The 27,704-nt window shown below is 39.9% G+C and overlaps 1 protein-coding gene across 2 annotated transcripts; it reads right to left on the bottom strand.

Moving 5' to 3' along the window:
* Positions 1–761: 761 nt before the first annotated feature.
* LOC129108756 (aminopeptidase N-like) lies at positions 762–19,691 on the bottom strand. Of its 2 annotated transcripts, XM_054620666.1 has the most exons (22): positions 19,391–19,676; positions 17,204–17,510; positions 16,517–16,659; positions 16,139–16,275; positions 13,877–14,003; positions 13,068–13,222; positions 12,661–12,774; positions 12,409–12,552; positions 12,248–12,313; positions 11,717–11,782; positions 11,417–11,589; positions 10,952–11,028; positions 9,314–9,327; positions 8,354–8,473; positions 8,184–8,239; positions 7,853–8,000; positions 7,639–7,730; positions 6,709–6,816; positions 5,020–5,187; positions 4,767–4,907; positions 2,356–2,437; positions 762–1,444 (listed from the first exon to the last, which is right to left on the bottom strand). In XM_054620666.1, the coding sequence occupies exons 1-22, from the start codon at positions 19,674–19,676 to the stop codon at positions 1,298–1,300; spliced, it is 2,871 nt and encodes a 956-aa protein (XP_054476641.1). In that variant the 3' UTR covers positions 762–1,297. The 2 variants fall into 2 exon arrangements, with proteins under 2 accessions (XP_054476641.1, XP_054476640.1); XM_054620665.1 differs by lacking the exon at positions 9,314–9,327 and having other exon boundaries at positions 8,354–8,487; positions 19,391–19,691.
* Positions 19,692–27,704: the final 8,013 nt, after the last annotated feature.

The following is a 27,704-nucleotide window of genomic DNA, read 5'->3' as shown; positions in this document are numbered from 1 at the left end:
GAACAGTATTTATTTAAAAGATGTTTTTATTCTTTCCATTGCCTTTAAATATGTAAAATCTTAATGACGGCACAAGATAAGATTGTCTTTAAAAAGTTAATTTTCTAATTCATTATATAAATCTGCTTTCAACCTGTGATGCTAGTTATGTATGTTGTTATTGTTGTTGTTTTGTTTATCATTGTTATAATGTCATCTCTCTGCCTTGTTTACATTGCTATTGATTTTATTGTTCCTGTCTTTACAATGCAAAGTGCCTTTGAGTACCTTTTTTAAGTGCTATAGAAATAAAATATTATTATCATTTTTCAAGTTGTATTCTCAATGCATAACAATGTAGATATAAGAAATTATTAGTTTTTCATTTTTAAAGGTGAACAAATTTACACATATTAAGTTTACAGAATTGTACGTAAAGATGTTGGTGTACTATAGTTGTTAAGCAAATGAAGTTTGGATGTATTATACAAGACACAAGCTATAGAAATCTATCAAAGATAGAAACAGAATACAACTTGTGGAGACGGCTGTCAAAACCAGGACAAAATAAAGTTTTGCAGAATCTGAACAAAACATAAGTAAATGTCTTCAATAACAATTCAGTTTTTACCATCCATTATTTTTGTGTTGTTTCTGGTTTGTGTCAAATCGAGTCTTAAAATATAATACGGAGAAAAATAAATAATAAAGAAATGCATTTTTATGTTTTTCTTTGTTTGAGCTTATATTAACGGGAACGAAGAGCAGGCTTTTTTCAGTTGTATCTTAATTATCTTTATTAATGTTATGTGTTATAGATTTATCAAATAATCATCTTATGATCATAACATCATTATTTTGTTAATGCAAAGCCACTAAAAATTTGATCCTGACATTACAAGAGAAAACCAATTTTGGCACGTCAAGTTTCAAAACAACTCTCAATCACAAAAAATAAATACACAAACTATTACTCTATAATCATAAAATTGTAATTTTGTCATTTCAGGAGCCTAGGTAGATACATTTAAAAATGTGATTAAAACAACAAAAAAACATCCTTACCCAAGTCCTCTCTGACTAATTCATTCAACATAAAGTATTATATTACATTTATAGTTAGTACTTCTACTTTCAGGGATTCATTATCTTTTTTTCAGTTTAACCAAATGGAGGTTCATCAAAGGTTCAGCAAGTAAATTTGTTTTGATTGATATTGTTGAAGTTGTGGGAAATATCCTCCACCTCCATGCAAGATTTATTTGGATGAAATATGAACCTCTTTAAATTGCATGCCGTACATGTAAATACAGAGCTACTAGGCTGTATCGAACCAATTCAGAACATTCTCCTTGTTCTCTGTAATCCATTTTATGTTGCTGATGGTTCTCTCAATGGACTGATCCACTGCCAGCGTCCCAGAGCCAAAACCGATCTCACTGTTTTCTGCCTTAAACTGCTTCAGCTGTCACAAAAAACAAAACACAAGTGAGAGTTGTTGCTGAAGTCAGGCAGCGGCAAAAAATAACACTGGGTCAGGCTGGTTTGTAACAAAGGTCAAAAAGTGTCCTAAGTGCAGTTGGAGACCCAGAGGGAATGTATTTTCTCTGCAAAATCCAGGACACCAAAATATCCAGGTTAGTTCAGCAGGCACTGTTAACCCAGAGTAAACAAGTTTACAAAGGAATCATTTTTGCCCCATGGTCCTGGTAATGTAACTGGGCCTAGCACAGCACAACATTAGCACAGGGATGTCACATGCAAGACTGTTAACTTCAACTTCTGTCAAAATATAATTATTGATTTGATTGAATGCTTTTAACTTACAATTTATTGTGGTATCTTGTAATTACTTTTAATAGTAATTTAAACACCTTTTTGAAAATTTTGTGCAATTTTTTAACAATATCTAGTGATATTGTTATCGTTAATATTTGCTAATAACCAGACCTGCACAGGTCATACATTTAGATATAAATAATTACTAGCTTTGTTTTAAATGCAAATGTGAATTAATAATTTCAATATATGGAGTGATCCAAAGCTTGACAGACCTGCTATGCCTAGTTATGTTTTCCTAAGCCATTAACAATCAATTACTTTGAAATAACCTTGGAATAACTAGTACTTTGTATTAAACGACTGACCCATAAAACAGAGACTTGAGACTCTTAGGATTATTGGTCACATATGCTGTTAACTACATACTGTATATGCTAGTATAACATAACAAAAAGAACCAGGCAAACCACAATTTCAACACTAAAACATGAAAATCCCTTAAAATAGAAATAGAAATTAGTTTGATTCTGGAAGAAATTTGGCCAAACCAATTTTGAAGAAGAAATGTGGACAAAAAGGTAGAGAATATCTGACCTGTTGAAGCTCGAATTCAGTGGAAAAGCGCTTGGTGACTCCATTGATGAGGTTGGAGAAGGAGAATGATCCACCACCATACCTGTGAGTCAAGACATGACAGATAATTAAGTCAATTTGTATGCAAATAAAAGCTTTTACAATTGATGAAACACACTCCTCGATACTGACAAAACTCCCCAGAAATGTGATCTTTGCAAAATGTACCAATGCAGCCAAAACACCTGTTACACATCTCAGGCAACCTGGTTCTGAAAAGTGAAGCCAATGCTAAACAAATCTATGTAATTACCATCAGGGGGCAACTCCTCTGGTTGTATAGACGTCTATGAGAAAATGACTCTACTTTGACTACCGTCTTATCTAAACTAGAGAGCTGCGCTCCATCAATGCATTGTTACTTGTGGTTCCTAGAGTATATAAAAGTAGGATGGGAGCCAGAGCATTCAGTTAAGAGTAGGCTTAAGACCTTCCTTTTTGATAGCACTTATAGTTAGGGCTGGTTCAGGTTCGCCTTGGTCCAGCCCCTAGATATGCTGCTATATGCCTAGACAGCCGGGGGACTACCTAGGATACACTGAGCTCCTCTCTCCTCTTCTCTCCCTCCATCTTTATATATTAATCTCCTATTTATGCACATTACTGATTTTGCTTCTCCCCGGAGTCCTTGTGCTTTCTCGCCTCGCAGGTTTCCATAAATCGTGGCTGTACCTGGACTGTGGTTGTGCCTCCTGCTGTGGCCCTGCTGACACCAAATGCTACTACCATTATTATTATTATTAGTAACATTACTATTACTATTACCTGTACCATTACGCATATTAGCTTTGCTTCCACCCTGAAGCCCTTTTCGCTTTCTCGCCTCGCAGGTTTCCACGAATCGTTGTGGTCCCTAGACCGTGGTCGTGCCTCCTGCTGTGACCCGGCTGACACCCACTGCTACTTCGATTATTATTATTATTAATCACATTACTATTACTATTCCCTATATCATTATTATAATTCTACTTTAGTCATTGCTGCTGTTATTATAAGTAGTCTTAATTTTTTCCTTCGTTACTCTGCTTACTACTCTTACTATATGAATAATTTATGTCATAAACATTGAATGTGTTGTAACTCTGTTATGTTGTTCTTTCTGTACACAGGACATCTATTGCATTTCTATCCATCCTGGGAGAAGGATCCCTCCTCTGTCACTCTCCCATAGGTTTCTTCCTTTTTTCTCCCTGTTCAAGGTTTTTTTAGGGGAGTTTTTCCTGTGCCGATTTGAGGGTTCCGGGACAGAGGATGTCCCATGGTTATACAAAATAAACTGAATTGAATTGAATTAAAACTTCTCTCTTGATTTATTACCTCAGTAAACATCGTACACATCAGTTTATGGTCTCAATCTCTAGTTTAGAGTCAAATAGACCATAAAGCAGAGCATGCTTTAGGGCAGGGCTACTGTCATTGAGAGGTTGCTATCATGGCATTGTCTGGTCTGGGAGTTGTCTGTGTTTTTGTGTTCCAAAGTGTGCAACATCATTGAAGTGAATTTTGGTTTCCTAAAAATGCTTTATTCAGTGTTTGTTTGTACTTAGCTCCACCCTCTCGAGTCACTTCTGGTTATGAAAAGCCAATATTGCTACGAACAAAAAACATCTGAAGAAATGCTGCAATATGCTTCAATTGGCTTTTTTTGTTTGCCATTTTTGCAGGGAGTAATTCCAAGGGCACCAACTGAAACAAAAGTAATTCCAGCATGATCATGTTTCTTTAGGTCGGACCCAGAGTGCTGCCTGAGACCAAACACCTTTATCTTAATCCATCAAAGATGTTTACTTTTTGTTGGTTGTACGGTTAAAATAGAGGGTCCTTGAAACATCTAATTATAGATCTACTATAACCAAAGATAATTGGTTGTTGTATTAGTTATGGGTTTTTTTTAAAAGAAAACACAAAACAATCGACTACCACTGAAACATCAAACTCCTAGCTTAATTCAGCTGTGGTGAAATTCGACCAGCACCCGTATTATGCTCTGTCAAGGGAAGGCCTGCATGTTTTATGAGGAGTCAAGACCAAAGGTCATCTGATGCAGTATGCTTGGTCAATAAAAGCTGTCTCTGATAATAAAACTGAATGTAAAACTGCCTTCCTGCTGTTAAGGGATTATGTGACAATTGATCTTTTATTATGTTACTGTGCTTCAGTTGGGCATGTGAAAATCATAGGTCACAGAGGCATGTTACCTAACACATCAAATAGCCTATCCGTATTCATTACAGCCTTTTACTCAGTATCATTAAGCCTATTTTAGCGGCTTTAAAATTGACACTTGTGAACAAATTGTGATGCTTAGCAGGTTTGACTATAAATCGTTTGCCTTTATATGTTTTAGGGGAATGAAGTATTGAGTTACTCACTCTTTAAAAATGTATGACCATTGGGCCCTGACAAAGTCCCACGCCAGAGACTGTCCAACCACATTGTTAGCAATGTAAACTATGGTGGAGGTGGCATCCTGTTTTCGGATCATGTCTGGATCCAGAGTGTACTCCAGGTACCTGAAAAGTGAAAGCAGAACAGCAAGCATATATGTTTATACTGGTCATTAATCGACAATTATATGCTGTTGTACACTGTAAAACAGTATTAACAAGCTGTCTGTGAGCACACCTGTTGAGCAGCCATGGTTGCTTCGTGCAGGCCAGGGCAGAGCGGAGTTTGTCAGCTTCAATAGCAATGGTTGCATTCTGAAACTGTGACCAAGCAAATTCCCATTCTTTAGCGCCACCTGCTGCAATGGCATTACAGTACACAGTGGAGCGCAGGTTGGGGTGGATCCTGAAGTAGGATGACAGTACGACATAGTTGATGGACAGATAGATGCACTAAAAACACAGTAAGTAAGTCATTAAAACAGTGAAACTACAATATACAACAAAACTAAGAAAAGAGATCATATTACTCCAGTATTAGCTTCTCTGCACTGGCTCCCTGTTAAATCAAGAATAGAATTTAAAATTCTTTTACTTACCTACAAAGCTCTAACTGGTCAGGCACCGTCTTATCTTAAGGAACTTATAGTTCCATATTACCCAACTAGAGAGCTGCGCTCAATCAATGCAGGGTTACTTGTGGTTCCTAGAGTATATAAAAGTAGGATGGGAGCCAGAGCCTTCAGTTATCAGGCTCCTCTTCTGTGGAACCAGGTTCCAGTTTCAGTCCGGGGGGCAGACACACTCACCACTTTCAAGAGCAGGCTTAAGACCTTCCTTTTTGATAGCGCTTATAGTTAGGGCTGGTTCAGGTTCGCCTTGGTCCAGCCCCTAAATATGCTGCTATATGCCTAGACAGTCGGGGGACTACCTAGGATACGCTGAGCTCCTCTCTCCTCTTCTCTCCCTCCTTCTTTATGTATTAATCTCCTATTTATGCACATTACTGATTTTGCTTCTTCCCCGGAGTTCTTGTGCTTTCTCGCCTCGCAGGTTCCCAGGAATCGGGGTTATATTTGGACTGTCATCTGCAAATTTCCCCGTGCCTTACCTACTGAGGCCCTGCTGACACCCACTACTACAACACTATCATTATTAGTCACATTACTATTATTATTGCCTGTACTATTACGCTTATTGACTTGCTTCTACCCTGGAGTCTTTGTGCTTTCTCGCTTCGCAGGCTTCTATAAATCGTGGCTGTACCTGGACCGTGGATGTGCATCCTGCTAGGCCCTGCTGACACCGACTGCTACCACCATTATTATTATTACTAGTCACATTACTATTACTATTTCCTGTACCATTAAGCATTTTAGCTTTACTTCCACCCTGAAGCCTTTTGCTTTCTCGTTCTGCAGGTTTCCATGAATCGTTGTGGTACCTGGACCGTAGTCGTGCCTCCTGCTGTGAGCCGACTGACACCCACTGCTACTTCGATTATTATTATTAGTCACATTACTATCCCTATTTTCATGGCTATAATTCTACTGTAATAATTGCTGCTGTTATTATAAGTAGTCTTATTATATGAATAATTTATGTCATATACATTGAATGTGTTGTATCTAAGAACTGTTATGCTGCTCATTCTGTACACATGACATCTATTGCATTCTGTCCATCCTGGGAGAAGGATCCCTCCTCTGTCGTTCTCCCATAGGTTTCTTCCTTTTTTCTCCCTGTTAAAGGGGTTTTTTAGGGGAGTTTTTCCTGTGCCGATGTGAGGGAAGGACAGAGGATGTCGCATGTGCACAGATTGTAAAGCCCTCTGAGGCAAATTTGTAATTTGTGATTCTGGGCTATACAAAATAAACTGAATTGAATTGAATTGAATATGTGACATGATGGGAGAGTATACACTCACTGGTTTTTATCAGTGGTCCTCCATTGATTGAACCATGTGTTGGACAGATTTTGGCATTCCTCAAGGCCTGACCTGCAAGCAAGGCTGATAGCATTCACCTGGTTATACCTGGAAGAAGGAGAAACATGAAGGAGGATGCATAGGGACAGATGAAGGAAGAATGAGCCTTAATCAAATAAAGGGAGCAAAAATAACAGCAAGTGCAACACATTGTCACTCCAAAATTGTCAAATAATCAGTGTTGGTCAGTGCCCCTTGGTATAGGAGATTAAGCACTAGGTACCCCTCTCGTATACATTTTCAACATGACGGCGTATCAATATATGTTAGTTGCATGCATAGTGTCCTTTCAAAAAAAACTTTCATCTCCACAGGAAGTTAGATTTAGGCAACAAAACTGCTTAGTTATGTTAAGGATAAGAGCGTGACTTACGACTCACGGCACGACCAAGTGACTAAAGACTTACTTCAATATCAAGTGATTAATTACTCACGTCACCGCAGAGTAAATAAAGACTCACGTCACTACTTAGCAATAAAGATCAAGTCCGTACTGAGTGACTTAGACTATCCCACTACCAAGTGAGTAGCAACTCACATCACTACTGAGTGAATACAGACTTATGTCACTACCGAGTGAATAAAGACTAATGTCACTACTGAATGACTGACGAATCACGTCACTAGCAAATGACTAATGACTGACGTCTATACTAAGTGACTTAAGACTCATAACTGCATAACTGTAAATGTGAAGTGAACAACAGATTTGGTTGCTCAAGAGCTTGAGATCTTCAATGTTGCTCCAATGTCTAACGCTGTTCTTTAATGTTTAACTTGCTAGTTTGAAAATGTCATATTATGTTATTGCTTCTCTTAAAAAGTAGGATCTCTGGAACAGTAAATGCCCTTGTGTTTTCCAATACTCACTGGTCCATGTGTCCATCAGGTACTTTGTTCCAGTTGTCAGTCATGTTCTTATAGTATTCAAACAGAGGGGTGACCTGTTTCCTCAGATAATTCTAAAAAACAAGCAAGACAGAGCTAAAGAAATGTGATAATTCCATTTAGATGAGATCCATCAAATTTGTGTTCTGGCACTTTTGATATTTATGCTGATATGTTTGGCTGGAAGGAAACATACCTGCATGGGACCATAAACCTCGCTGCGGTCAAACATGAGGTAGAAGAAGTCCAGGTTACTCAGGGCTGACTCCCAGGGCATATAGTCTCTCTCCACGCTCAGGTACTTGGTGGTATTAAGGGCCAGTTCTGTACGGATGATCTTTGCTCTTTTGTGGTGACAAATTTTGGACAATGAATGGGATATCCAACTTGCTCATTGTGTTTAATGGTGTTGCTGCCTGGACCATCTTTAATAAAGTATCTCGGCTTTACTGAAGGTAACAAACAATTTAGGTTTTTTTTCTACATCTCAGTACTCCAGATGATCTTTCTTTTCATTTCTGACTTACCTGGCTAGGTTGAAGGCATCATCCACCAACTGAGCTCTGTTGATAACTGGAATAAGCTTAAAAACAAGCGCAATATCTCTGTCACTACTACTACAAAAACTCAGATCATGATAATAATCAGTGTAGGAAAGCAGAGATCAAGAATTATTCTAAGTTAACTTCAAATATACCTTATGATTGATCCCCAGCTCATTTATTAGTCTGTTCCAGTTTGCCAGGTCATAGTTGACTCTGTAGTAACCCACCACGTCGAGGTTGGCCAACACCCAGTCAGCCCCTGATACCTTCATCTCATTAATTGTGGCTAGAGAAGAACAAGAGGTCGAAGTTAGTCATTAATGTGTTGGCACTCAGCACTGAAAATGGTGGCTGAGCCATTGAACTCAGTTGCTCAGAATCCTCGCCCATCGACTCAATAGGCCGGTTGAGATGAACTGTGCCTCGCCTGGAAAGTGAAAGTGATCAGGCGGCAGCCCCCGGGGAGCGTTTGAAAGAGTTGTCGGACAGTTTTCATCTGCCTTCAAAGAAACAGTTACTTCCTGTTTCTTTGAAGGCAGCTGAAAAATGTGTGTTTGTAAAAATATATTTATGTGGAAATATGTGTATCTGCATTGAATGCTATCCTAGTTATTTTTATATCTGCCTGTGAAACATTTTGCTACTTGTTTTGAAATGTGTTATTAAAATTAACTTTATTATTATCAACCACACAAGATATGTTTTTAGATGAAACCTTTCTTGCACAACATAGAGAGCAACATAGACAACAATCGAGCGTTAAGTATTACAACGATTTTCTTAAAACAGGGTGTTTGTTGTCAAACTAAGAACCAGTCAATTCTTTGATTTGGCGACATGCCCAGATCATGGTGATGGTGGAGAGCAACTGTGGGGCCTGGCTCTAAAAATTGATGCTGCCTCAATTTCGTGACCACGTGTGCATGACGTCAGAGCAAGTTGGGATCAAGTGGGACACAAACCTAACCGGCGTGCATTGTGTGATCTATTCGGTGCAGGACTGGCTCATCTCGAACTAGCTTAATGCTCACAGTAAATACAAAGTCTAACCCGCAGACATAAAAATAGCTAGGATAACTACAGTAACTACAGCGTATGACCCATGACGTCACCGGGTCATGCATTACTGCAGCACTGCTTCCCGCTGATGGATGTCTGACCACCTGGCAATCTGCAGACTACACAATGCACCGAAAGCAACGCAGCCTGCCTGAGCATGGTCCTGGTTAGCTATGTGCATTCTGCTAACAGTGAGTAACCAAGTTTTGTAGCAGCTACAACACAGTCTGCCCGCTGACTGTAAAACAACACGAGCCACAAGCAAGTAAACGCAGAGCTAACTGGACTCTGCAGGGAGAACAAAAGACTGGAGTGACCAGTTTTCTTCCATCTGCACCATCGGAACACAGCACAGCAAAGACTTGTATTTGAAGCCACAACTCTTTCCTGCTGAATATCCTGGTAAAATATGATTTGGCTGGTAAAATATCAACTCGGGATTCTGAAGCATGAATTAAAAAAGTTATTTTATGAGTGAACTATCTGAGAGAGCTGTAATTGTTCGGCACAACGTGCAGGCACAAACGCAAGTTTTACATAACCCTCATTGCTCTGCTGTCCTTCTGTCTTGCATGCATTCATTTACTTCTCTCCTCTCCTTTTTCCTCTTCTCTCCAAACCCATCTCCTTTCTATAATCCTAAAATCCACTTCTGCAGATTCAGTCTCCATCTGATGTTCATTTCTTAGCCTGGAGGCGGCACATGTCCAGGCTCTTGTAATCTAGACTATTGTAATTTGCTGGTGGACCCTTCTTCACTGTTCCTTCACACCCTGCACTGGCTACTGGTGACTGTTCAAATCCAATTCAAGACGCTGGTACTTCCTTACCTTGCTGTAAATGGCTCAGGCACATCCTACATACAGGACATGGTCAATCCATGCATCCTAGTCCTTCAACTACGCTCTTCTACTGCCGATCGGCTTGTTACTCCATCACTATGAGGGAGGCCCAGCTACCAGCCTAATCACGACTGTTTGCACTCTACATATCTTCTATTGCAGACTGAAAGCTCATCTGTTCAGACTGCAGCTTAGTCCGTTTAAAAAAAGTTTTTTTCTCTATTGCTTATTTTTGCTAAATGTAGCACTTGACGTTCAGCATGTTTCACGAAGTTGATGTAGTTGCATGATTCTTTTTATTTTTGGGTTGTATCCTGGTAAATGCACTTATTTTAAGTCCCTTTGGATAAAAGCTTGCTGAAGTTCCTATAGACTTTTTTAAATTAAAACCTTCAAAATATATTGCTCACCTTACAGTCAATACTACACGTCATTTCTGTATTTGCATCATAAAAACATGTTTGTTGCAACAGGAAACATGTTTATCTTCATTGATATAATGCAGTCATGAAAAATCCCTTGGCCCACCCACTCATTTTTGTAGGGTTTTTCCTACACTTGTTGAGGTTCTTTTTATGTATTTTGCAAAACCCTATTCTCTGTCTGGTGCTTAGTTTTATGTTTCTACCGCTGCATTTATTTAATTTGACTGATAGTTGAATTAGTCAAATAGTGAAGATGTGTTTCTAAAGTCCTTAGACACTCATAGTAAAGGAATATATAAATAGATTGTCACTTGTCTTGACCATCAACAAAAGCCTATTTTTTATTTCCACTTATTGTCAGCAAAAGTCATTTAATTTGTCAGCACAAAAGCACCATGTTAATGTTGGTGTCTGTACATCCTACCTGATTTACTCTTCAGCCATTTTGGTTCCTGGATGGCTCCAGGTTTCATCCACTTGATTGGAACAATCCATTCATAGCTGTAGGACAAACAACTGTTTTATTGCATCTATATGTAGATTATTCTTTTTTTTTCTTTGCCTTTCATAAACTGGAAAAGGGAGACTGTATCACTTCAAACCTAATGATATCAAAATGAAAACTGTCTAAGTTGCATATTTGAAAAAGTCTAAGTTGCATATTTTTTAGTGACAATACTAGAATGTATAATAGTATTGAATATAATAGTATTACTATACATTCAGTGGTAATACTAGTTTAGTAGTATAAGCAGGAGTAGAAGAGTGTGGTAAATTGAGTTGTCCTATACTGTAGATTTAATGGTAAATAGCAGCAAGACAAACACAAGATTTACTGAATTATTTTGTCAAGTGGGAGGGAAGTATGAAAGAAAGGCAGTGTACATACTTGAAGGGAGATGCCGCAGTGACCTCTGCGTCTGGATCCAGGAGAAAGTGCTCCTGGGACACAACCCCAGTCTGGGTATCTATGGTAACCACAGGAAAGCCCATCTGCAGCACCCATGTGTTCATGATATTTTTGACAGTGTCAGGAAGTTGAGTGCCATTAGCAGTAACAGCCTGTGGAAGCAGACAAACAAGAAATATGACGCAATGGCCAACAGTAGATTGGCAGGTACTGGAGATCCTTTTGATTAACACATCAGCTTAATGTTCAAATCTAGAGAGTAAATAAAGATGAACATGCCATCTGCAGTTGATCCCATAAGTCTGTATAGACTGCATTCCCAAAAGCAAATTTCTCCAGGTAAGTCTGCAGGGTGGACAGAGAAAAATTTGTTATTTTCACTTTGGAGGTGTTTCTGACTGCTTCACCTGAAAGCTTTGCTGCTCACAAAGCATTTCAAATTGTGTATTTCTTCATTCAGATATTAATCAATTTCTAGTGGAGTTGATTGACTGAATTACAATTACAGATAACAGATTGATGTTTATGTTTTCAAGGCACATTTGAAGAAAATCATCCCACTGAATGGGCTGGACTGTGCTGGTTGAAACTCTGAAATAACTTGCCTTTGCAGATTTTTTCAGAATAATCACATGCACACTACCTGGTTTCTAGTAGAGGATTAATTTGTCAATACCCTGTCTTCTCAAACACTGTCAAGGATGCATACAGAACAGATTCTTTACTGTGTCAAAGGTGAATACGCTTCACAATAGCATGATGTATTTTTCAGGGGAATTATTGGATAGTATTTCTCCATGAGGTCAATACCTGGAGTCCCTTTGTGAACACTTCTTCAGTTAGGAAGTCCGACAACATCCTCAGAACAGATGCTCCCTGAGAATGCGCAAACATATTTTAAATGCTTTCCAAGATCATTGAAAGACAAGAGAAAATAGATTTCTTTCTGATGCTCAAGTGTATGAGGTTACCTTGCTGTATGAGATAGCATCAAACAGCTCACTAATCTGTGCTGGTTTCTGGATGTCCTCTTCTCTAGAGGACAGGGGGTGAGAAGAGGCCAGAGCGTCAACGGCAAACACTCTGTGGACGTCACTGAGCACGATGAGGTCTTTCTATTATGAGACAATTAAGACAGTAAGGCCAAAACGCCATCGTTCTTGTCAGCATCATCCTACATTTCACTCATTATTGAAGCCATGAGGTGTGAAGGAAATTCTTACCAAGTTCCAGTCGGGCTCAGCCTCGTCTGCTCCGAGATACTCAACATAGGATGCAAAGCCTTCATTCAGCCACAAGTCATTCCACCACCTCAGGGTCACCAGATTACCAAACCACTTAAGGGAAAGCACAGAGAAAAGATGTGAATGCTATAAGAAAGAACTGAAAATAAACAAGACATAAGCAGCTCTTTACAAGCTCCCAGACCTGTAGACTTGGGAGTTGGACTTGAGACGCTACAATCCAAAAAAGGCAGTTTTGAAAACTGCAGTTTTCAAATCCACCCTGCTATTTTGCTATCAAGAATGAATTTGCCAAGAACATGTGTACCCAAACCTTGTCATGGATCTGTTATGCAAGAATCAATAGACATTGTGAAGTGTTACAGTTTGCAGTGTTAAATCCAAACCATGTGAGCCAGTTCATGAGCGATGATGGTCGCAATCCTTTGCTTGTTGGAGTTGGAGGAGAACTCTTCATCGTAAAGCAGTGCTGTCTCTCTGTATGTGATCAGACCCCAGTTCTCCATGGCTCCAGCATTAAAGTCTGGTAGAGCTATCTGATCTGCATTATGCAAGATATTATTAGTTAACCTGTGGAGTTACTGCTTACAAGTTGACTAAGTAAGTTCTTATTGCACCAGTGTTTAAACATTTGATCTGGAGGGATATCACCCAGAAATTGAAATGTGTTACAGTAAAACTAAATGAGGGAATGTACTGCATGAGTTGGCCAACAAAGATTGGATGACAACAGATTTCAACTATCATGGAAGACTGTGTAACATTCAAGTTATCGAGTTATATCAGGTAATAATTAATACTGTATGGAATCTTCTCAGATTGTCTTGCCATAGCCCTGTCTTAAATGTAAAATCTGAAAGACACAAGCATCCTTGTAATAAGCACATACGTCTTGCATCGATGACAAAAGAACAGATGAAGGGATAGCATTTGATATGGTGGTCAGAACAACTGATAGTGCTGTTTTATTGGAAGTGTCAGCCAATGGCTACAAAAAGAGGTTTTTGTGGTTGACCACAAAAACGCACACAAATACCTGAATAACTTCATAGGTGTACTGTGCCTACGTAATACAGCAAAAACAGAAAAGTATCCAGGAAACAAAATTGATAGCATACATTTAACAAAGGCACATGAAAAAAGGAGCATATGAAAGTAAAGTATTGCCTCATATAATCATGTGTGGTGGACTTACCAGACTTTGGCAGAGGGTATTTGGAACTGTAATACTTCTCAAAGAACTTAAGGATGGGTCCAGTTTTGTTAAGGGCATAGTCCCCTTGACCAGCAGCAATAGCAGGCTTCCTGGCGAAGATGCGGATCTAAAACCATAACACATAATACGCACAATAAAACATATTACACAGTCTCATTATGCACATTGCTGTAAGTTTTAATGTAATTGTCAAAAAGCCATGGGCTTTTCTGTAGTGGTAAATTGATATGACCTCATTGATTGCATAAGATCAGCCACTATCTGACTTGGGCCCCTGTCTGCAAGGTCTTCGACTCCCACCTGTGAAAGATTTTTTTTTGCATTCTGGGGGAGGCTAGGGTTATGGAATCCGAGTGGGCCAGGAGTTGTGGTTGGAAAGTCGTTGTTGCCTGCTGTGGCAGCAACCTAAGAACCTGCTAGTAGACACCAGTGGTGAATGAGTTTTGGTTGGCCTCAAGGAAATTCGGGCAAACCACTGGCCGACTCAAAATAGGAGAACTGCAGACCAGAACAGGGGACATGTTGGGTGTTGGAAAGCATTTGAGCAACTCCTGACCCCAAACAATAATGTCCCCAGCCTGAAATGATGAATGATCTGGACATTGTTGCGTTCTCTTAAGAGGCTGAAATGCTCCTTCATTGTCACTTGGAGGTCTGGTACAGTCCCTTTCGAGTGGCAGACTGCGGACTTGGTTCCCATTTTTAAAATGGTGGGCTGGAGAGTTGCTGTAATTATCGGGGTATTACACTGCTCAACCCCTATTTTAGGGTGCTGTACAGGCGGCTCCAACCACTGTGTTGACCCTCAGATTCAGGAGGAGCTTTGCAGATTCTGTTCTGGTCATGGAATATATATTTTACTAGATTTAAAGAATGTCTGAAATTGATGTAGAATAATGAGAAAATCCACCTGAAAAGTTGATGTGTTGCTTCAGCCCAATCACCTTGGATTTTATATCTTTCAGATACTTCTACTGGATGGCATTACAGTCACACATGTTCAAACGCTGCACCTAGTGGTGCTTAATATGGGGAGCATTTCTATTGCCTCTCAACGGCTCTCAACATGGTGACGGCTGAGCCGGCCACTTGCAGCTAACTATGCTAACAGCACAAACAGTGCAAACTTGGAATAGAGCTGGCAGAATGTTTACGCTTATTGACTTTGCTTCTACCCTGGAGTCTTTGTGCTTTCTCGCTTTGCAGGTTTCCATGAATCGTTGTGGTACCTGGACCGTAGTCATGCCTCCTGCTGTGAGCCGACTGACACCCACTGCTACTTCGATTATTATTATTAGTCACATTACTATTACTATTCCCTATTTCATAATCATAATTCTACTATAATAATTGCTGCTGTTATTATAAGCAGTCTTCATTTTCTTCCTTCATTACTCTGCTTACTATTCTTATTATATGAATCATTTATGTCATATACATTGAATGTGTTGTATCTCTGTTATGAGTTTTTCCTGTGCCGATGTGACGGTTCCAGGACAGAGGATGTCGCATGTGTACAGATTATAAAGGCAAATTTGTAATTTGTGATTCTGGGCTATACAAAATAAAATGAATTGAATTGAATTGAATGTTTGCGTGAGTGAGAAATAATAATAATAATTAAGCCTTTATTAGTCCCACAATGGGGAAATTACAATTCTCTGCATTTGACCCATCCCGGAAGAGCAGTGGGCTGCTAAGAAGCGCCCGGGGAGCAACTTGGGGTTAGGTGTCTTGCTCAAGGGGCCTCGGCATGTTGGCTGAAGAGGGGTTCGAACCACAAACCTTGTGGTTACAGGACGAGCGCTCTACCTCGTGTGCCACAGCCGCCACAATGGAGTGTAGATGCTACATCTCTGTGACATTATCAGCTGTAAGTGCAGTGCAGAGCCAACTAGTGGGGCACGCTCACATGCACAAACATTCATTCAAAACAAACACGGCCAGCCCGGCTATCTCAATAATATTTGGCACAATAGCAGTATAAGCTTGTGTAACTTTAAGCTCTAATGTTACTTAATAATAGGGTTCAACTAGTAGGTTGCAACACAACATTTATTTTCCAATTTCATCAAAAATCTTCTTGCAACAACTGGAAATATCTTGTCCATTGGGAATAAACACTTTAAATAGATAACCAGTTCAGGAAAAATAAGGCTAGCCGGATATATTGTTGTAGCATTCTGCAGATAAAAGACATCACATGATCAGTTTGGTAAGATTTAAGTTAAAGACACTTACCAAAACTCCATCAATGGTATTATTGATAAAGGCAAAGTCACTGACAATGAAAGCCAACAGGTAGGTGGACATTTTTTCAGTTGGCTCAAAAGTTGTCTTCTGCACGCTGTGACCTTCATTGATGACATTGATTGTATCTGTAGAAGAGAAATTAAATTGAATAGACCAACATGTTTTTTTACTTGAAATTTTAATCCCTTTCACTTAGTTTGAATTTAATTTAATTTCAAACATGTCACTTTAACACACCCTGCTGTCCACAGTCATAAACCACCCTAGAAATTATGTAACATCCACACAAAAAAGGACCAGTGCTGTCCCCTTCATATATTCCATTGATTTAGTCAGAGATCACATTATTATTGCAGTGCAACTAACTTTTCACTTCGCCATTGGACAGGGCTACAGTTCCATGGTCGTGGATCAGCGTGATGTAGAAAATAGCTTTCATAGCTGGCTCATCAAAACAGGGGAATGCCTTCCTGGCATCTGTTGGCTGCATCTGAGTAGTAGCAACCACCCTGACAGGAGATAGTCAAATAAAACTTGATGTTAAAAGAAACAACCAAACATCCAAATGCTTATGTCAAGTTTTAGATAGAGCCAGATGATAAAATGCATATAATTTGTATCCCTGCATCAAGCACAGAGCCAGGCCCAGGATATGTTCAGCCTACATTAGTACAAGAACTCAAAGTGTTGTTTCGGTTGTTATTCATGTGACTCTGTCGCTTCTCAGTGAAGTTAACGTCAACCATGCTCTTATCCTAAACCTAACTTCCTGTGAAGAAACAAGTTTACTATTGTCATTCCCAGTCAGACCCAGCTCTCTACGACTGTCTGGTCAGGCTATAATCAGGCTGATATCATGTAATCTGAATCCAGCATAAATTGATGAAGTAAGTTTTAATATGACTCCAGATACTTGAAATGCTATTCCTCTAAAAGGAATTTCTTGTTGTTCTTATTTCTAAGTGCTGGTAAGTGCAAGTTCCAAAACATATAGGTCTCACTTTGGCCCAAGTCATGTTTCAAGCTGCAACATCTGACTCCAAATACACATACTTTTTTACGCCATTCTCCTTATATTCGCTCCTATAGAAGCCTCCCAGGTCATCAGCCAGCTCTCCGGTAAATGTTGTGTCGAGGTGGTACCTGTTGTCCTTAATCAGTTTACCATCCAGCTGTAGGACCAGGTACTGAGTCACATCCTGGAGCCAGGAATACTTTATTGAAGGGGCTTTGACCCCACTACTAACTGATGTGAGCCTCGCCAATTGGTCATTCTCCAATTTGGTGTAGTTCAGCTTATTGGAGTGGATAAGAATCAGGTCAGTCTCCTCAGTGCACTCGAACTCCACACTGGACTCACCTAAAACAACATGAAATGTTTGTATCTGTGATCAGCAGTAGTAAGAAACCCAATGAATTTTTTGAAATGATTCCAACTGAGATGAAGGGCAGATGGTGGACAGCTGCAAATGGATCCCATCGTTCATAAGTCCTCTTCCTTTCCTGTTCATTAAGACAGCTTTATAGCTATGACATTCATAAAATTATTATGGAAAACTGCCTCTCTGTTAAAGTTTAACTACAGAATGGAACATGAAATAAACCGCTTGGAGATTATGTAATGATGAAGGGAAAAACAATGTTTTTATCAGTATAATTATAAGAAAAATAAAGAACAAGACAATCTTTGAGCTAAGAACGACACAACCATTTAACCAGTATTTATTTCTCATCTGATCATAAGTTTGAATTGCCTCCTGTTGCTTCCTTTTCGGCCAGGTGGTCATTGTAAATGAGAACTGGTTCTTAACTGAATTCACAGGTAAATAAAGGTAAATAATAATATTAATAATAGTTGAAAGTCAACATTAACTGCTACATAGCAACCAGTAACTCCCCACTTTGATCAGTTGCCCCATCTCTATGTGAGCTATAATTAAGTCAACCATAATCAAACATCATCGCAGAGACACCGTTTCCACCTATTTCCAGTCTTGGTGCTAAGCTAAGCTGACCGCCAGCTACATATTTAACATACAATTATAAACCTAAATGTCATACTGTTGCAAAAAGTGCATTTTAGATTAAATACATAAACACAATAATAGATATTCTTTAAGAAATCTATAGTCCTTCCTCTGAAAACCTTATCTCTGCTGATGTACTTGCATTTCTGGGCTTTTATTTTCAAGAAGTTAAGAGTAAAATTTAGGAACTATCAGTCTCAAGATATCTGACAGAGACAATTTTGTCCACACCAGGTGAGGCTGCTATTTACAATCCCGCTGTTAATGTATCACCTGGTGGAGTGAATGGGAGGGGAGATGCTACCCATGGCTACATATAGAAGTTAAACCTTCCACCTTTAAATTAATTGTGACAGTCTGGGGCTCCAATACAGGCAGACAACATGGGGAAGGGTTTCTATATCAGTAAAGCTGCTGGGATAGTGGCCAACATCCCGTGTGCAGTAGCCCTGGCTACGATCATTGCTCTATCTGTTGTTTACTCAAAGGAAAAGGAAAAAAATAATAATCAGGATGGAGGAACAACATCCGAACCCCCTGTCACACCGTCCCCGTCCAATGAACCTTGGGACAAGTATCGGCTGCCCAAGAGTCTGATGCCCCCCCCCAGATCTGTCTTGCAACCAGTCGTGGAACTTCAAAATCTCTTTTGAAGTTCATAGGTCTAGGTAAGATAAGATAAGATAAGATAAGATAATCCTTTATTAGTCCCGCAGCGGGGAAATGTGCAGGATTACAGCAGGTGATCTAGGCTGTCTGTGTGTGTGTAGAGACCATCGCTCTCCTAGGTTACTGTTGTAACCATAGTTAACAGCTGTGACTTATTGGCCTTATATGAGTTTCTTACTATTCTTTCAACCACTCAAAGTACTTTACATGTCAACATGTAAATGACTGACATACATGGTGCCACCTGCACATCAGATTCTAATCATTCACACACTTCAACATGTAGGCTGGAGAAGCCGGGGATCACACCGCCGATCTTCTGATTAAGTAGGATGACCCGCTCTGTTTGCCGAGCCACAGTGGTCTATCATTCTTTATTGTCATCTATTTTCCTCGCAAAGTAATGCCTTCAAACTCCTGCTGGTTTTAATCCTTGTTGACTGAGGAGGATACATTTAGACCCTGAAAACCAGGTGAATGCAAATAATTTGAATAAAGAAATGATCTTGCTCCAGAGCATCACAGATGAGTAAAAAAGCCTTACCAGTAAAGATGTAGAGTCCAGTTGTATCTGCAGTCAGACGCGGCCACAAGGTGACATTATAGTGGTCCGGCATCAGACTCTTGGGCAGCCGATACTTGTCCCAAGGTTCATTGGACGGGGACGGTGTGACAGGGGGTTCGGATGTTGTTCCTCCATCCTGATTATTATTTTTTTCCTTTTCCTTTGAGTAAACAACAGATAGAGCAATGATCGTAGCCAGGGCTACTGCACACAGGATGATGGCCACTATCCCAGCAGCTTTACTGATATAGAAACCCTTCCCCATGTTGTCTGCCTGTATTGGAGCCCCAGACTGTCACAATTAATTTAAAGGTGGAAGGTTTAACTTCTATATGTAGCCATGGGTAGCATCTCCCCTCCCATTCACTCCACCAGGTGATACATTAACAGCGGGATTGTAAATAGCAGCCTCACCTGGTGTGGACAAAATTGTCTCTGTCAGATATCTTGAGACTGATAGTTCCTAAATTTTACTCTTAACTTCTTGAAAATAAAAGCCCAGAAATGCAAGTACATCAGCAGAGATAAGGTTTTCAGAGGAAGGACTATAGATTTCTTAAAGAATATCTATTATTGTGTTTATGTATTTAATCTAAAATGCACTTTTTGCAACAGTATGACATTTAGGTTTATAATTGTATGTTAAATATGTAGCTGGCGGTTAGCTTAGTTTAGCACCAAGACTGGAAATCATGTTGACTTAATTATAGCTCACATAGAGATGGGGCAACTGATCAAAGTGGGGAGTTACTGGTTGCTATGTAGCAGTTAATGTTGACTTTCAACTATCCATCCATCCATCCATCTTCCGTAACCGCTTATCCAGTTAAGGGTCGCGGGGGTGCTGGAGCCAATCCCAGCTGTCAATGGGCGAAGGCAGGGTTCACCCTGGACAGGTCGCCAGCCTATCACAGGGCTGACATATATAGACAGACAACCATTCACACTCACATTCACACCTACGGGCAATTTCAGAGTCATCAATTAACCTAAGCTGCATGTCTTTGGACTGTGGGAGGAAGCCGGAGAACCCGGAGAGAACCCACGCTGACACGGGGAGAACATGCAAACTCCACACAGAAGGTTGTCCAGCCCGGGAATTGAACCCAGGCCCCTTTTGCTGTGAGGCGACAGTGCTAACCACTACACCACCGTGCAGCCCACTTTCAACTATTATTAATATTATTATTTACCTTTATTTACCCGTGAATTCAGTTAAGAACCAGTTCTCATTTACAATGACCACCTGGCCGAAAAGGAAGCAACAGGAGGCAATTCAAACTTATGATCAGATGAGAAATAAATACTGGTTAAATGATTGTGTCGTTCTTAGCTCAAAGATTGTCTTGTTCTTTATTTTTCTTATAATTATAATGATAAAAACATTGTTTTTCCCTTCATCATTACATAATCTCCAAGCGGTTTATTTCATGTTCCATTCTGTAGTTAAACTTTAACAGAGAGGCAGTTTTCCACAATATTTTTATGAATTTTATGGTCACATAGCTATAAAGCTGTCTTAATGAACAGGAAAGGAAGAGGACTTATGAACGATGGGATCCATTTGCAGCTGTCAACCATCTGCCCTTCATCTCAGTTGGAATCATTTCAAAAATGTGTTAAAGAAGGTGAAATAATTTGATATAGCATTGCTACATTAATGCCACCATTTAAGGTGACACTAAAACAGTCTGAAGTCAGCCAGTTCAGGCTTTATGTCATCAAAATTAATATATACCCACATCTTTTCCTTTCTATGTGGTTCATACATGTTCAGAAAACCTGAAGAAATAGCTATTCCTGAAGAAATGGTTTTGTTCCGAATGTAACTGAGTTATCACACAAACCCCTCACAGCTCTCCTGAAATGGGAAGTCCTTGTTGTATATACATCAATACAAAATGTGTTTCATTAATACATTCACGCAGGAAAATGACAAAGTGAACTTTAATTAAAGCTTCACTTATCCATCAATTTGACATTGACAATGGATGAAGTCACATAGTTTAATGTAAAAGTGGTCACTTGAAAGAAGAAACTTAAAGGAATGATCCCTCAACTCTATTGTTCCCTTCAGCTGGACGAAGCAAAAATGGAACCACCACATCACTTGGCGACCGAGACAGAAGGTGGTCTTTATGAAATGCTGCAATCATTAAAACAGTAAAAGCAGCATGTGTAAACATTTGGTATACCTTCAGTAGCATAGAAGTTCTAATGCCATAGTCAAAGGGATTGTTCGCCCTATAATCAAACTACATATTTTGCCTATACCTCCTATTTATCAGTCTAGATAGTTTTGGTGTGAGATGTAAAGTGTTGGAGATATCAACCATAGAAATGTCTCTAATGGGAGTATATAACACTCGTGGCACTCAAAGTGCCAAAACAATACATTTGAAAAATTCAACAGCGATGTCTCGTTCCAGAAGTCATAACCGGGTTACTCAAGATAATCCTTGTTAGCAGTTTCATGTAGGAAATATTTTCTTGCACAGCTGTATCCACAGAGGGAAGTGTGCATCTGCTCATTGATTAAAGACTTTTGCTTGTAACAGTGCAACATGTAAATAATGACATGTCCTCTTCGGCTGAGCTGTAATGTTAGATACATGACTCCTTCTGCGCAGTAATATGGTTGGCGGCAGTAGTTCGGTAGAAAGACATTCCTACATAAAACTGCTCACAGGTCTGTGGATTGTTTCAGTATCCGGGTCATGATTTCTGGAAAGAGACAGCGCTGTTGAGTTTTTCATATGTATTTTTGGGCACTTTGAGCACCACGAGTATCATATAGTCCCATTATATTGAATAGAAGGGAGATGTCTCTATGGCTGTTATCTCCTACACTTGGCAACTCACATCAAAACTATGTAGATTGACAAATATCACTACAGGTAAGAGGCAAAATATGTAGTTTTGATTTGGGGGTTTTAACTTCCCTTTAATTATGTGTCAATGTACTCAAACAGATATATGCCTATTACAATTATGTAGGAGTACTGAGTAGCGTTACAAAAGACTTCACCCAGTCCAGGCATCAGCAGGAGGTGACTGATCTACTGTTTCAAAATCAATCTCTCTCTTTACAACCACGGAGAGCAAGCAGGCTAAGGAACCAAACTACAATGCTGTGTTCTGTCACAAGGTTGACCAAGTCACATGTCGATGGTATCGTTATCCGTCTTCGTGTTACACTAGTTTGTGAAACCAGAGATTTTCTAGCACCTTCACCTTGACAGCATTGTAAAACCCTAAAATAGATTTTACTGTAGTGACAGCGAGGAACTCTTTGGGGTCATCAGCAGTTTATTGTCCTTTTCAGGCATTAAGGAACAATAAAATGCATGCACGAACATGTGCAGCATTTCCTTAGATGTGATAAAGATCTGTAAATTCTCAATGTTCTATAAAGCTAAGAATGGGAAGGACAAAGGTTTCTCTCCCATGACTTACACTCTCCTTTGAGATAGACTGCATTATTAACATCCTACCAAGAACAATATGTTCAATGCTTCAGAGGGTTTTTATGGTTTTACAAGTTGTTGTTAAAGAAACATGATATGAGTTTACGATAGAATCCAGTAAGTGAGCAAGAATAGGTATAGGTATAGAATAGACAGGTTCACAATAAAATGTCTCTAAATAATCACCTTCGCTATTGTGATACTATCTGTGGCCTTGTTTCTTTTTATCTGTAATCTGATAAAAGCTGACTTTGATTGTCAGGTCACAGTCCGAATGAGAGACTAAGCTAGTTTCCAAAGCCTTTTATTAACATACAGTGTTTGTACTTGTAGATTTAGAAATGCAACTTTACTGCCAGGAAAACTACAGATATGATATCAGAACAGAGGAATGACACTCCTCTATTTACCCCATCCCCAATAAAGATAAACCTGGGGATAAGGTCTGTGTATGCGATTCAATTTATTACCCATGTGTAACATGGACATTTGCTAATGCCTTTTGTTATGCTGTGTTCTGTCAATAAATTCACACTCACAACTTGTCATATACTGAAGCTTGGTCAGTGATCCACTAGTTACCCCTCTAGCGTTAGTTTACAACGTGTCGGGGACGGCGTTAACAATGTTAACTTGACTCACCAGTCAAGGAACTATCCGCTCACATGACTAACGAGTCATTAGCCACTCATGTGACTCATGTCACCAACCACTCATGAGACAAAATGTAATTCTTTACTTTTAGTCTCACGTGGGATAAGAACATGGTCTTTTTAAAAGTCCCGTTTATTAACTTGTGCTGTAGCCAATTGACCTAAGACTGGAATTTCTGATATAATTGCAAAAACTAATTCAGGATTTCTACCAGGAGGAACCATGCATGATAGAATACAATTGATTTGAGATCTTTTCGACTATGACTACTTGAAATGGCACATAGTCTTATTGAACGACCTGAATGCATCTGTGGAATTGTACACTGTAGCTCCTGAGAGTTTAGTTCAGAAGTTGATTAAGCCACTCAACTTGTTGCACCTATGTTAATTGTTTGCTAAGGAGGGTCACACTGCATCCAAAAACATGTTTGATTTTCAGTCTGTATGTAGTCAGAGTTGTCAGAAATGATGGAGTATGTGGGGTATACCGGCCCTTCAGGCTGTAATGTTACTGCAGAGCACAATTAACTACACAGCTGCAGGCCAAAGATGCTTAGAGGACATCAAAACAGAAAAAATGCATGACAAAAATTGCTTTTGCATTGAGATCGTTTCAGTTCCAGTGCTGCCATCAGATTGGGAATCCTGAGTTGTTGCAGTTAAATGGTCTCAGCAAGGGTTCTATAAACTGGTTACATTTAAAGCTTGTTATGCTGCCCCCAAGTGGCTAAAATAAAGTAATGTTCAATTCAATTCAGTTTATTTTGTATAGCCCAGAATCACAAATTACAAATTTGCCTCAGAGGGCTTTACAATCTGTGCACATGCGACATCCTCTGTCCTTCCCTCACATCGGCACAGGAAAAACTCCCCTAAAAACCCCTTTAACAGGGAGAAAAAAGGAAGAAACCTATGGGAGAACAACAGAGGAGGGATCCTTCTCCCAGGATGGACAGAATGCAATAGATGTCATGTGTACAGAATGAACAGCATAACAGAGATACAACACATTCAATGTATATGACATAAATGATTCATATAATAAGACTACTTATAATAACAGCAGCAATTATTACAGTAGAATTATAATTATGAAACAGCAGGAGGCATGACTACGGTCCAGGTACCACAACGATTCATGGAAACCTGCAGAGCGAGAAAGCAAAAGGGCTTCAGGGTGGAAGTAAAGCTAAAATGCTTACATGGTACAGGTAATAGTAATAGTAATGTGACTAGTAATAATAATGGTGGTAGCAGTCGGTGTCAGCAGGGCCGTAGCAGGATGCACGACCACGGTCCAGGTACAGCCACGATTGGGTGTCAGTCGGCTCACAGCAGGAGGCATGACTACGGTCCAGGTACCACAACGATTCATGGAAACCTGCAGAGCGAGAAAGCACAAAGACTCCAGGGTACAAGCAAGTCAATAAGCGTAATAGTACAGGCAATAATAATAGTAATGTGACTAATAATGATAGTGGTAGTAGTAGTGGGTGTCAGCAGGGCCTCAGTAGGTGGCACGATGACAGTCCAAATATAACCCCGATTCCTGGGAACCTGCGAGGCGAGAAAGCACAAGAACTCCGGGGAAGAAGCAAAATCAGTAATGTGCATAAATAGGAGATTAATACATAAAGATGGAGGGAGAGAAGAGGAGAGAGGAGCTCAGCGTATCCTAGGTAGTCCCCCGACTGTCTAGGCATATAGCAGCATATTTAGGGGCTGGACCAAGGCGAACCTGAACCAGCCCTAACTATAAGCGCTATCAAAAAGGAAGGTCTTAAGCCTGCTCTTGAAAGTGGTGAGTGTGTCTGCCCCCCGGACTGAAACTGGAACCTGGTTCCACAGAAGAGGAGCCTGATAACTGAAGGCTCTGGCTCCCATCCTACTTTTATATACTCTAGGAACCACAAGTAACCCTGCATTGATGGAGCGCAGCTCTCTAGTTGGGTAATATGGAACTATAAGTTCCTTAAGATAAGACGGTGCCTGGCCAGTTAGAGCTTTGTAGGTAAGTAAAATAATTTTAAATTCTATTCTTGATTTAACAGGGAGCCAGTGCAGAGAAGCTAATACTGGAGTAATATGATCTATTTTCTTAGTTTTTGTTAGAACACGTGCTGCAGCATTCTGGATCAACTGTAAAGATCTAAGAGATTTGCCTGATTTTCGCAATGTTACGTAAATGAAAAAAGGCTGTCCTTGAGATCTGTTTTATATAAGAGTTAAAAGACAGATCCTGATCATATACATATACATATACATGTATACATATACATATACAGCTTTACATAATTTCTCACACACCAGTAGTGGTAATAGAGCCATTTTATTAGCATGTAAGAGAAGCAGCTGTGTTAAATATTGATGTACAAATACATTCTTAGTTGATAAGCTTTTTGTTGAAATTACACTCAAATATATTTTTTACATTTCAAGAAAATTCACCCTGGTGTTCATATGTGGCCAGCAGCCACTTAATCCAACCTGCCTGTTGTAAATGTCATCCAGCTGTCTGACCTCTGGTTCTTTCTGCAGTAAACAAGAATTCTAACTTTGAGCTTTTGGAAATCTGCCTCATGCCCTCCAGAACAAAATCATCAGTCCACTGCTTGTATTAAAGTAATATTTAAACATTAGATTAATGATTAGTCCAACTGTTGATTCCAGGAGTCCTTGGTGATTTGAATTGAACAATAATTGCACTTATCTGTTATCAAGTTGTAAGATTCGAAGAAACCCTTAGAGTTTTTCAATACTGGTAAACAGGTGCCCTTAATAATTGAAGTGAAGTGAAATTATATAATTCAATATTTGTTACTGCTATGCCGATGACACCCAGCTGGTTTTGTCATTTCCCCCCGGTGACACTCAAGTCATTGTTGCGTGCTTGGCTGACATCTCGAAGTGGATGGCGACACACCACCTGAAGCTCAACCTGGACAAAACCGAGCTACTGTTCCTCCCGGGGAAGGGCTGCCCGCACCGAGACCTGTCCATCACCATGACGGCGCAGGTGCTCATCCAGGCTCGTCATCTCCCGCCTAGACTACTGCAGCTCACTACTTGCTGGAGCCCCGGCGTCGGCCATCAGACCTCTGGAGCTTGTCCAGAAAGCTGCAGCTCGTCTGGTGTTCAATCGCCCCAAGTTCTCCCACACAACTTCCCTTCTCCGTTCTCTACACTGGCTCCCTGTAAGAGCTCGCATCCAGTTTAAGACTCTGGTGCTAGCCTACAGGGCAGTGAAAGGAACAGCTCCTTCCTATCTCCAGGCCATGGTCCAGCCCTACACCCCCGCCCGACCACTTCGCTCTGCTGCCTCGGGGCGATTGGTTGCCCCGTCGCTTACAGGTCCCTGCGGCCGATCGACCCGGTCACAGCTTTTTTCTGTCCTGGCCCCACAGTGGTGGAATGAACTCCCCACTGACATCAGAACAGCAGAGTCGCTGCCCATCTTTCGGCGCAGGCTGAAAACTCACCTCTTCAAGAAGTGCTACCCTGAGCCTTCCTCGTAGCACTTATCCTATTCGTATTAGTTTGTAGCACTTATTGTATTCATATTAGTTTGTTGCACTTATTGTCTTCGTAGTAATTTGCTTCTGCACTATACTTTTGCTCTGGTTTATGCTTTTAGATGCTTGTTTAAGAAAGGAGATGCACTTATGACTTCTGGTGACTAGTAGTTCTCTTGAATACCTATGTTGAATACACTTATTGTAAGTCGCTTTGGATAACAGCGTCTGCCAAATGACTGTAATGTAATGTAATGTAATAATGCCCTGAATACGTTGACGGGAGAGAGATTAATATGAATGAAAAGGAGGAAGAGGAGATGGCATTTGCTGCTCAAACACCCTCATGTCTTACACTTGGATTAAGCCCACTTTCAAACCCTGTGAAGCTCTACAGACAGTAATGATCTGTGAAAGTACATTGTAGACTGTGAACTGTCTACTTAACATATCTAAGAGCAAGTTAAAAAAAAAGCTTATGTGACCTGCTGTCTATTGTGCTTTTGTGATCACTTTTTATTTGTTCTAAGGAGAGTTTTACCAAAATATTTAAATATGTCTCATGTCAGTTCATCTGTAGATGCTAACACACTACTACATTGTGTGTTAGCATTCCTTTTATAAACCCTCATCTGACTTGTTAACCTTGCGTTGAAAA

This window comes from Anoplopoma fimbria, chromosome 19, assembly GCF_027596085.1.
Source record: "Anoplopoma fimbria isolate UVic2021 breed Golden Eagle Sablefish chromosome 19, Afim_UVic_2022, whole genome shotgun sequence".
NCBI classification, from domain to species: Eukaryota; Metazoa; Chordata; class Actinopteri; order Perciformes; family Anoplopomatidae; genus Anoplopoma; species Anoplopoma fimbria.
This window is presented reverse-complemented; position numbering and strand designations above follow the sequence as displayed.

Coding starts and splice junctions, on each gene's coding strand:
- LOC129108756 (XM_054620665.1), bottom strand. CDS start 19,676: ATGGGGAAGGGTTTCTATATCAGTAAAGCTGCTGGGATAGTGGCCATC. Junction 14,004..16,138: donor ATACCATTGATGGAGTTTTG/GTAAGTGTCTTT, acceptor TTATGGTTTTAG/ATCCGCATCTTCGCCAGGAA. Junction 2,438..4,766: donor TGGTCATACATTTTTAAAGA/GTGAGTAACTCA, acceptor CTTGACTCACAG/GTATGGTGGTGGATCATTCT.